At 39.6% G+C, this 12,069-nt stretch overlaps 1 protein-coding gene across 2 annotated transcripts in view; it reads right to left on the bottom strand.

Moving 5' to 3' along the window:
• ARMC1 (armadillo repeat containing 1) overlaps positions 1-11,766 on the bottom strand; it is a 33,751-nt gene extending 21,985 nt beyond the window's left edge. Inside the window, exons 1-3 of one of the 2 annotated variants that reach the window (XM_040073475.2) lie at positions 11,466-11,766; positions 8,857-9,060; positions 4,781-4,872 (exon numbers count right to left, since the gene is read on the bottom strand). In XM_040073475.2, coding sequence (XP_039929409.1) covers positions 4,781-4,872; positions 8,857-9,030 — 266 coding nt within the window. In that variant the 5' untranslated portion in view covers positions 9,031-9,060; positions 11,466-11,766. The remainder of the gene's footprint in view (positions 1-4,780; positions 4,873-8,856; positions 9,061-11,465) is intronic. The other variant, XM_040073466.2, reaches the window with a different exon arrangement.
• Between the last annotated feature and the right edge of the window lie 303 nt (positions 11,767-12,069).

Here is a 12,069-nt window from a genome sequence, read left to right as displayed (position 1 = left end):
AGCCATACAAAAAAAAAAAGAGACATTTGGAAACCTCCAAGTAGAGATTTTAAAGGTCTGACATCTCTCCAACACAGTTGCTTACTCCTAACTTATAACATGGAAAAATGCATCAAGTTTCACTTAAAAATAACCAGAAGTAGGGGAACAAAAGAAAAAAAAAATCTCCCTTGCTAAGGAAAAAAAGCAACAAATAAAGAACAGGGAATCAGAAATTTTTATGCTTGAAAAATGTTGTGAAGTATTCCATGAAAGCTGAAACAGCTCTTCATCTGTCCTAGAAAATGAGGAAGTCTATAAAGTCTTTCACATGAAGAAGCTTAGAAAGTCATGTGTTCCAAATCAAGTTCAGTCCGAAAACAAATCTTAAAGATAAAAATATCTAGCTGCCATCAAATTTTCATTCTGTAGTCCTCAGAGCTGACATTCCATACTTCTCTTGTAGAACCTGTAAGTTCCAGGATCTACATTTGAAATTTGTTACTCTTCCATTAGCAAAATCTAGTGTTCATACACCTTGAAAATCAGTCACAGTGAACCTGAAACCTATCCTTTGTTCCTTAAGTGTAGCATCAACTAAGGAGCCAGCCAGACATCAGTTTTGAGCAGCAGTATGATTTTCACAACTGAGCTTTAACACTTAGAATGAGCAAAACACAAAAAAAAGTTGATCAGATAATATCAGAGGACTGAGAAGCCACGGAAGGAGACATGAAGGTACCTCAAAGAATGGTCAAACTCAGATGTGTCAAATATTTCCTACCCATTTTTCATGATGCACTGCAATTTACTCCTTATCACTGAGGTCCCTAGCACAGGAGAACTTCTTTCCTGTGAGGGTGGTGAGACACTGGAACAGGCTGCCCAGAGAAGCTGTGGATGCCCCATCCCTAGAAGTGTTCAAGGCCAGCTTGGATGGAGCTCTGAGCAACCTAGTCAAGTGGAAGGTGTCCCTGCCCAACGCAGGGGGCTGGAACTCAATGATCTTTAAGGTCCCTTCAAACCCAGGCCATTCTATGACTGGATACACAGGTGGCACTCAATTTCAACTCTCACCCTCAGTAGACTTCATGAAGAAATAGTACTTTGCCATAATGATATTGAGTGTAAGTAGGTGGTATACACGTTTTCCATTGGTTGTGTATTACTGGCAATGAAAGGGTTGGGGCTTGTGCCTGAGGCTCCATGTCCTACTATAAGAAGCCATCAGTAGAAAACCAATCCCAACTATTTTCCAGTTGATGGCATTGATCATTTAAAGATCTGTTAGACTTGTTAGCTGTTCTTAGGTTATGAGAAGAAATTCCGTATCTCAACTTGAGGTCACTTAACACAGAAACCTTCAAGGCTTATAAAAAGACACATGAAAAGAAAAGGCCTCAAACTTCAGGATTTGCGTAACTGAAAGCAAAGGAGAACTAAAATGCTAAAAAACCTCAACTTCCTAGCACAGTGTCAGTTCAGCACTGCTGAACATAAACTTAAGTTTGAAATATGACAAATACTCAGTTTGTGATTTGCCTGCACTCCATTTCATTGCTTCAGAATACGTACCACAGCTTTATCAGTGGCAGAATAGCTTGTCATAAATCAGAACTGAACAGGGAAAGCCACTGAATATTATTTAGTTAAGTGAGGAAATGGACAGAGTTGAAAAATCCTTGGTGAAAAGGAACTATTCAGGTGACAGGACGTGCTTCATCTGTCAGGAGTAAAAAGCCAGTGACTACAACTTCTGGTCCAGAAGATGCTGGTTCTGTCTCGCTTGAAAGAAAGAAACAAAAAATAGAAAGGCAGAATTCTGACAGAAGTTCCTATCTTTTTTGTATAATTTGTTTGCATTTTTGTAACACGTTATCAAAAAAAATATTTTAGAGCAATGAGTTATGCAGATTCTGGAAAATACATGGGAAAAGAGAGTATGAAGTCATTTAGACCAAAGCATCCATTAATGTCTAGTTTCAGTTCAACTGACTACAATATCTTCTGGTAAACTGAAGTCAATTAGAAGATATAACCTGCATTTTGTAAAGCAAATCAAAGACAGTAGAGACCTTATTTTCTGCCCTACACACTCTCTAACAAAAAAACCCACAACCCAAAAACCAATTGTGATAAAAATAAGTCTACATTTATCTTCTCGGCCCTTTTCTACCATCTTTCCTCATATTTATGCAGGCAGTAGAAAACTTAACTTCAGTATTTCCTGTCAACATTAAAACCTAAAATCCTGACAAGCACATGACAAAGTCTTGTGGTTGAAGATGCTATGTATTTAAATTTTCATGATATCACACTTTCCAAATGTTACAAGCATACAAATCAAACGTATGTTCTGACTGTTGCCAAAGAGCTTTCTAGAATTAAAACAAACAAAAAAAAAACCCAACACCTACAAGATTTCCAGTTTTCACTGACTTATCTCTCATTTTCTGCACATATCTGAACTTCGCTCTTTTGGCCCTTGAAATAGAAACCTAGAAAAAAATGTCGCTGAAGAGGTTTCCATAAAATTCTTTAAGGTTTCCCAAGTAATATTTGCAAGCTACAGAGACTGATAATGAACTACCATTCCCCCCTCAACAACTTTTTCAGTATGTCTCTGCACTCTAAATAGACATACAATCTACATTAAAAGTAAGTTCTCTTGAAACACATGCTTCTGTTATTACCTAAATGTTTCAGGTCTTATTGTTACTACAAAAGTAGCAAAGACTTCTGTATATTTCACTTAATTATGCTTGTTTTTAGAAAAGGTAAATATCATAAGACTTAAATCCATTTTTCTCTCCATATACCATATTAGAACACCCATCACTTCAACAGTTACAATTACTACATTATTTTTAAAAAATTGACACATCTCTTCTAAATTTTAGTATGTTCATTCATTTTTCTTTTTAAGACATATGTTTTAAATCCCGGTGTTTTGCATAACTGGTGAATCACAAGACGATATTCAGGCACAATGCTGAATTCCGTGCCAATACATAATTGTCTTTAGCTTTAGCAAATTAATGAAGTACTTAAAGGCAAACAGTAGTAATATTTCCTAGATCACACACAACTTGAGTCCAGACCATAATTTCCCCTCCTTCAGGTTCACACGTATAGATAAGGAGTGTCAGACAGAGGGAAATACAACAAGAATCCTGTAATATCCAATAATAATCCTGAATCCTGGGCTGCATCAAAAGCAGCATGGCCAGCAAGTTGAAGGAGGTGATTCTCCCCCTCTGCTCTTGTGAGACCCCAGCTGAACTGCTGAGCACAGCTCCAGTGCCCCCAACATAAGGACACGGAACTGTTGGTGCAAGCCCAGAGGAGAGCCACAAAGTTGATCAGAGCACTGGAACACTGCCCTTACAAAGACAGGCTGAGGAAGCTGGGGCTGTTCAGCTTGGAGAAGAGAAGGTTGGGTAGAAGCGTCATTGTAACCTTTCTGTTTTTGAAGAAGCCTACTGGAAAGCCAGAGAGGGACTCTTCATCAGGAACCAGAGCAATACATACAAATTTAAAGAGGTTAGATATTAGGCGGAAATTCCTTACTGTTGAGGGTGGTTAGGCAGTGGAACGTGTTGCCCTGGGAGGCTCTGGGTGCCCCAACCCTGGCAGTGTTCATATCCAGGTAGAACAAGACCTGGAACAACCTGGTCTAGTAGGTAGGGACTAGATGATCCTTAAGGCCCATTCCAACCCCTTAACATTCTGTGACAACAGGACACACTGACCAGGACTGGTGGGGCTGTGGGACGAAGGAACTAGCAGAGTCTAGCTTTGTGTTTTTTCTAAAAGAAACTTGTATATCTACAGCACAAGTCACAGAGGTTCAACTAACATATTAAAATATTCAAAACCTTTCTACTTGAATATTTAATATAGTTTCACTTGTGTTTCATCCTATTCTAAATAATTGTTTTAAATATTTAAACATGAGACATCTCAATGCAGCAACATGACTTTTCTCCTCCCTCATATTCCTTGTATCTCCAAAGTCCAGAGTTCCAACAGAACACCACCAAATTGTGTGTGAAATAATCACCTTCAGGCAGTTTGATGGCAAGTTCATTTTCGCTATGACAGACTAATCTTTAAAGGAGGCTGTTGGGGTTTCTTGTGAATAGTGATTCACCTTGGTTCATCACATAAATTTCTGCTGATTAAAGTGCACATGTGCATCATCTCCAGTGTGCATGTACACAGAGACCTTTCAGTATTCAACATTGAGCAGTTAGAAATCTTGGGAAAACCCAACAATTGTGAATTTTAAGAGACATAAACCATCTGACACCTGGTACAAAGATATCAGAGACCACTACAAACCGCATTAATTTCTACTCTATCTGCAAGATGTTTTCTCAACACAGAACTGCAGATACTTCCAAAAACACACTGAAACAAATTCCCTACCCAAAGGTGAGGTTCAAAGAATAAATGTGGCAGATGCCAAGCAATTTCTTTAAATACACTACTGCAAGGCAACCTTATATAATGATGAGAAGGATTATAAGAGAACCTGAAGGAAAGGGACAAAATTACTCATCTTGTAACAAGGCAAAGAAAAGTGGTTTGGCAAATGACCTGCAAATTAATGTTTCTTGTAAGCTATGGTCTGACTACTTCAAAATACCGTAAAATTAAAATCATTAATTGCTTGCAGTCACATGATTTCCAACAAGGAAATATTAGAAACTCCATATACATACTCAGTCCAAGTTTTACTTTGTCTCACAATTCTATGTTTACACTGTTTGGATCCAACATCCCATTGTAAACTTACTTTTGTATTACATTCTGTAAGCTGAGCATCATACCCAATTCACTTTTCATCTTTTCTCTGTTGACACGGCACTCGGCCAAATATCGGAGAGCCTAAAAGAAAAAGGACCACAGCAGATCAGCAACACATCCAGTACATCATCAGTCATTTCTGTTAGTGCACATCTGCACTAAACTAAAACAGTCACAGAGGTAGTTCTAGCAGGAAGAGAAAGAATTTATCACCTACTACAAACATTAAAAAATTATTTTATTTTTATAAATACACAGAAAGCACAGACTATCTAATCTATGAGAACAGGCTGAGAGACTGGTTTGCTTATACCAGCTGAGAGCCTAAGGGACAATTTAACAGCTGCCTATAGCTATGCAAGAAGCCTTTACAAACACAGTCAAGCCCAGCTTTCCTCTACAGCAGCAAACAAGGGGGAACAGCCACAAATTGTAGCTTGGGAAGTTCAAATCAGTTATTATAAAAAGCTTTTTTCCTCTGAAGGTAGTACAACACTGGAACAGATGACCTAGTGGAACTGCAGAATGAACGAGACAAAGCTACAACTGACCTGATTGAGTGCTGGTGACAGTCCCAATTCAAACAGGAAACTGAAGTGAATGACTTCCAGAAGTCCCTTCCAATAAACAGTTATGTGATCTGAGATCTGAAGTAATTTTTATACATGATGCTTCCAGTATAATGTCCATCAATCCTGTGGGTTCCCCCAGTACTAGAAACCTCACCACTACCAAGTTCCTACCGTCCACAAAAAAAGGTCTAACACATGTTTAAAGCTTTTGAAGACTAATTGCAATTTCATCATTCCATGCAGGAATAAGAATACAAGCAGCAGCAAGCTTCTTAGCTTACTGTGACCTAAACCGGGAAATTACACTTATTTGTTGCCCAAAGTTTTGTTTACTTGACTTTCAAGGTAGATTCTTTGCACAATTTTACACTGTTGACCCCAGCTGGTAGCTGTATATTCATATGATCCTCCTAACATAACACTCTCCCAATTAAAATGTCAGTCCTTCTTTTCACAAGACAACTCTCTATTGTTTGTGCTGAGAAAGGTTGCTTAGAAGGAGCCTCCAAAGGTGTTTTACTGATGTAGGTACAAGAACTGCACTTGAAAAATCCTGCAATACACAAATACAATGATTTATAAAATGGGCTTTGTGACACGAGGTTTAGAAGTGCACCAAATCTTTATATATAGTCATGTAATAGCTACACTGCACAGTAACTGCTTTAAAAATAACATGCTCCTTAATCCCTCCAGGAAGAGAACTAATCACTGGGGTTTGTTTCTTCCAAGTCATCTTCAGCACACATCAGGGAAAATTCACAGACTGTTTTATTACCTATTAAGAAACTCTGTCTGCTGTCTGGCATGGTAAGAACTTGAGATGTGATTTTTGTTATTTCCTACTGTGGACCAGTATCAATAGTTGCAGCTTATAAATGTTGTATATCTATCTATTATCTTACTTTTCAACTATAGGGAAATCACTAAACGATAGCTCTCAACTAACTTACATTCTATGAAATGTATCCTTGCTGGTGTAACAAGTTTCTCATTTTTATTCTGGCAATTTAGTAAGGGTGCAACTCAGCTGGACAAAGAAAAACCTATTCTCTCCACAGCTAATTTTTTGAGTCACTGCTCAGTTAAAACCAAAGTTATGAGACCAACTTAACTGACCCAACTTTTCAACACTAGAAAGTTCCCACTCCTCCTGCCTCCCATGGGAGATACAAAGGTCTGAACCTTCAAAGAAGTGAGATCACTTACTAAATTCACTGTACTGAAAGCACAGGGAAAGTTATTGTTATGAATTTTGGCTCAGCTTCTGTTCAGCTAAACACTTACTTGTGTTAGCTTTAAGGCTCACATAGGTAAGTTCATCACAATGAAGAGGACTACCTGCATACCTGAAAATAAAATACGCTGCTGCCAGATTGTTTTTATTTAAAATTTTTAAAGTAGTTCTTTAACTTCAGGTTCCTATTAAATAAAATTTTAGTCCAAATTTAAGAGGGAAAAAAAAAAGGTAGTATTGTCTGTGTTACTGATGATTTTTTAAATTTAAATCATTCAAAACTTCTAACATTTGAAGTATATCATAAAGAATTTCTGACATCAAGACTAGAGAAAACCAGAAACATATAGAAAATATATAGCACTTCTTCGTGAGATACAAAGAAACGAGCTGAAACTGCCATAGAGAGAAAAACACCCTCCCTGAAAAAGTTCTGTAAGACATCCAAGAAGTTAAATATGGAAGTATTACAATTTATACAGATTATTACAATTTCAGGTACAGGAATTGCTGAGTAGTACAAGAAGAAATTTGAAGTCAGTGCTACACATCCCTTTATTAGGCACACATTTAATGGAAGATCATTACATTTAATGTTCCCCATTCAAATTGAAGCACTTTTTGATCAACAGGAAGACAAAGACAAAATGACTTTTCAGGATGGAAAAATATAAAGCATGAAGTCTGAAAAGTTGCCACTGAAGACATTTAAACCTTCAGAACCTAAGCAGTTCAAGAACCTATGAACACAAGGAGCCTGAGTAGCAGACCAGAACATGTTTTCACAGTAAACTGATCAATTTTTCATTGCAGCCACATCCTGGTCTCCTCTAAATCCTGATTCTTAATCCACTCTAACTGCAGGTTATCACTGCATGAACAAGCCATGTACCTCCTGTCCTCAGCCAAGGAGATTTCCTTTCACCACAACCTGAGTACTATCAGGGGCTGTGGATCCACACTGCAAACTGGATTAGTCCTCACCACTCTTGACAGAGCCAGTCCTTTTATGTAAACATAATTTCTATAATATTATCAGAGACTGATTTGTGAATCTCATGCAGGCAGTGAGAATACACAGCCCAACAAAAGAAGGAAAAAGACAGTGGGACATCCAAACAAGAGCTTCTTTTAACATCTCAACCTATGGAAACTACACTGGGAAGAAAACCAATGCAACACACTCCCAAGAAGAGTAAATTCAACTCCAAATGCTATGGCAAGGCTAACCTAAAAGACAATTAGCAGGATCACAGGTTTCCTGGCTTGTGGCACCTCCCTCCCCAAACTCAAAAGATATCAGTCACTTAAGTAATTTTATGAAGTCCACTAATATCCACTATGAAAGCAACACAAATGAAAAACAAAGAATTGTGGTACAGGTAGGTCTCAGTGATATAAAGAATAATGTACACTTGCATGTAAAAGCCAGATCTCTTTGTTCTTTTACATTCTTTACAATTCATTAATGACATAAATTAAGACAACATCACATAAATATCAGTAACTTAAAATCTTAGAAGTTTAACTTAACTCTTGCAATGACTAAATTCTGACTTTCATTTCTCCCATTTCTAAGCACGAAATACATTTTTAAAGCCAATATTACAATTCAGAATAAGAAATCGGGACTTCAGTGTATTAGACATTGATAGATTCTGGGTTGGTTGGGTCTTTCGGTTTTGAGAGGGTTTTGTTTGTTTTTCATACCATGAGGCTGGTCAAATGCTGGAACAGTGTGCCAGAGGTCATGGAATCTTCACCCTTCAAAGAGCTCAAGATCAAACAGACACAACCATGAGCTGTGATCTGAGTGTACCTAATTTGGGCATGGGATTGGACTACATCACTCGGGAGGTTGCTTCTAACCTAAGATATCCTGTGATTGGATTTTGATTTTTATAACTTGAATATCAAATCAGTGTCCATATTTAGCAACCTCTATGACTTCATCTTAAGAAAGAGATTTAAGGGTCCTAACCTCCCTCCACACAAAAAGTCAAATAGCTGTATTAGGGAAAAAATGCAAGGTAAATTAATATATTTTATAAAATCCCCCATAACAATGTGTCATTTTTGAAATACGTGGTTTAAAAAAAAAAAAAACGCATGTAATGAATAGCAACATAACCAGCCATTATTTTTCACATTTTTACTTGTTTAAACAGCTTTGTTTGTAAACTGCTCGTTTAAACAGCTTGTTTAACAAAGTTTATAAATGCCCTACCAACACAGAAATATCTCCAGAATACTTACGAGTAAAGCTGAATGAACAACCTGAGGGTTGGGATGGTCCAAAAACAGAATAAGGCCTGGCAGGCATCCCTGATCCTGAACAATGGCCCGTCTGTTCAATGGATCAGCTGCTAGATCTCGGAGTTGGTTAACTACAGATAGTGCATCAGGCTCCTCACTCATAGCAGAATTCATCTTTTCTGCACCATTCACACAAAATACCTGCTGAAAAAAAGATTTATTACTACTATCACAACATTTATCGTCAATTAAAACAGACAGAAAAAAAGCATGAAGGCAATGATTTGTTCTAGACAAGTATAAAAAACCAAGAACTAGAATTCATGGAATGTGGATGGAATTGATAAGGATGTGAGTCCTGAAATTTATAAACTGGAAATGCAAACTTCCTACGCAGAGAGCAGATATATTTGGCTAATAAGGTTTTTATTTGTTTCCTGATTGACCAGTCAATCTTTATGGGAGTACTGTGTGTTGTTTTTTTTTCCTTACACTAGTGACAAATGTTTTGAATAAATCCAGTTTTCTCACACGGCACCCTAGAAGTCCATAAACATCCTTCTGTGTAAAGGTGCAAAGTCAAAGTATTTTCAGAGTAGCTTTGGCAATCAAAAAAAATTACAGAAAAATTAACCACAAAAGTCAACAAAATATTAATAGTGCATCAAGAACAGTGAACAATAAGCTTTCTAGTTCATCTATACATCAAATAATGAGTGTCATGCCATACATTCAAAGGCAGAAGGGGCTTCAGAGGCTGGGTTTGAGTTGCTTTTTGTCCTTTTCACAAGTATCCCGCGATAAAAAGAGAGCAAGCAGGTCACGCCTTGCTCCAGTCGAAGTCCAAGCCACCAGATCAATTTCAAAGGAGACACGTGTTAGCTTGAGAGTATCAGATTGCAAAGTTGTTTAATAATAACTGCTTAGCAGGCAACAAAAGCATAGGTTTGCTCAGAGAAAATGCTAAAATCTTGGTGTAAAAAAACCCAGTTTCTTTCTGTTTCTGAAATTACTAAATGTGAACTAGTCCTGGCTGTGGCCAATACCAACTCAACCAAGTAACTTAAAGTACAAAGTGGGAATGAATACATATTGTTAATTTGTTAAATCACTCATTTTCTCCCAGATAAAGAACAAATACAATTTTTAAGTGATTGCATTCTTTTAACATCATTTGCCAACATTACTTAAGTTTTTCCTTACTGAAGGTTGGCCTCTCAGGAATATAAATTTATCACACTCATCAAAAACAATGAACCACAAACATGCATTTGTATTATGCTAATTTCTGACATTTTCACATAGAAAAAATGCTGTTAACCTCCAAGTCAATGCTTCTTACTTCAGCAAAGACAGTGCTAGAGTGAGAAGTATGGGCCAATGATTAGTCTCCAGATGATTTCTCTTGACTATCAGAAATCAAAAAGGTATCAACTGGGAGATATAGCAGCTCAACCAATTACAAGTTTGTTTTTTCCAAAGGAAAAAACTCTAAATTAAAAAAAAAAAAAAATCAGCAAACAAAACCACCAAACAAACAAAGCCAAAGCAACTCTGTATTCCATAGCACATAAGAAACTTATTATTCAAGACTTAAAAATCAAGTCAGGTGTAGAGCTGATGCTAATCAAAGTCTCCGACTTGCAGGTCTGTGTCCCAACCACCAGATCATTCCTACAACCTTCTCCCTCTTGATCACCTTTTGCCTTTTCCCTTCTAATCCTCTGAAAAAAACCCACCCACAAAACCAAGTTTTACCCCCATTCCATTAGGCTACACTCATCTGAAGGGAGCTATGTGAAAGATGGAGAGGGGCATTTTACAAAGGCATACAGTGATGTGACAAGGCGTGATGTCTTTAACCTGAAACGGGGGCAGGTTTGCATTAGATATTGGAAGAAATTGCTGTAAGGATGGTGATGCATTGGAACAGGTTGCCCAGAGATGCTGTGGATGCCCCATCCCTAGAAGTGTTTAAAGACAGCTTGGATGGAGCTCTGAGCAACCTGGTCGAGTGTCCCCTGAGCAGGTGTCCCTGCTCAGAGAAGGGGAGGTTAGAACTAGATGTTCTTCAAGGTCCCTTCCAACCCAAACCGTTAAGTGATCCGGAGACAACTCTGAAATCCTCACCCTTCTCCATGACCTGCAACAATCAATTCCATCAAAACTCGCGCCTCCCCCTCTTCCCGGAGTTTTTTTAATTAAAAACATCAGGTGGTCTTAAAAGTTATAATAAGATATCTAGAACTCAGGAGTCTCGCAGAGCAGCGAGCTAGGTGCCTGCTCCTGTCTCCTCTTCGTAGCTTTGAGATCAAAGCCGCAGCCCTGTCTCTCTGTCGCTCTCCCTCTCTGTGCTCTCGCCGGAGCGGCCCTAGAGAGAAAAGCCTCGCTGCCAGCCCTCCCTCGGCGGCCGAGGCCTCAGCCCTGCTGGGACCAGGGCCCGGGACTCAGCTCCCAGGCCCCGCCGTCGGCGGAGACTCAGCCCCGCAGCCACCGGGCAACAGGAGCTCCGGGATGTGTTTGGGAAGCAGGGGGGCTCTCGGCCGCACACTCCGCCCCCTCACGGCCCTTCCCGGCGCGGCCTGTTTCCCTCCCCGGCAGGGCCATACCGTCGCGGAAGCCGTCTCTGGGCGGACCAGCAGCTCAGCCCCGCGCCCCCATGTCCCGCGGGGCGGCACGGCCTGCGGAGAGCGTCGGGAGCAGCACGGGAAGAGGCTCGGGAAGAACCGCGGGATGAGAACAGGGACGAGAGCGCCCGCACCACCCACCGGAGCGCGCTCTGACCCGGCACCGCACAACACCGCGCAGCGCGATTGGCGCAGGCCGAATGTGGCTCTCCGCCAATCGTGGAGTCCTTTGTTCCTGGGAGGGCGCGGTGCAGGCCGGGAGGTGTAGTCCGAGGGCCGTAGTCCAGAAACACGCCCCTCGCGCAGCTCCACTTGTTTTGGATTTACTTATTTTATTTTTTTCTTCAGTGACGGATACCGCCAGAAGTTGAATTTACTGCTCCAATAAAGCGTAGAGTGTACTGTAAAACAATCTCGTGTGAACCACACCCGATGCTGTATGGACAGAGAGTGCCCGTCTCCTGGTTCAAAGCGCGAAGTGGGTATTCCCCACCCCGTGAGACACCCAAATTAAATTTGGTTTCATATAAAATCAAGGCATCGTTAAGGCTGAAAAAAGCCTCTAACAGCACCAGGTTCAACATCT

The sequence above is a fragment of the Hirundo rustica genome, chromosome 1 (assembly GCF_015227805.2).
Source record: "Hirundo rustica isolate bHirRus1 chromosome 1, bHirRus1.pri.v3, whole genome shotgun sequence".
NCBI lineage: Eukaryota > Metazoa > Chordata > Aves > Passeriformes > Hirundinidae > Hirundo > Hirundo rustica.
The sequence above is the reverse complement of the archived record's forward strand: the minus strand, read 5'-3'. Positions and strand labels throughout refer to the sequence as shown.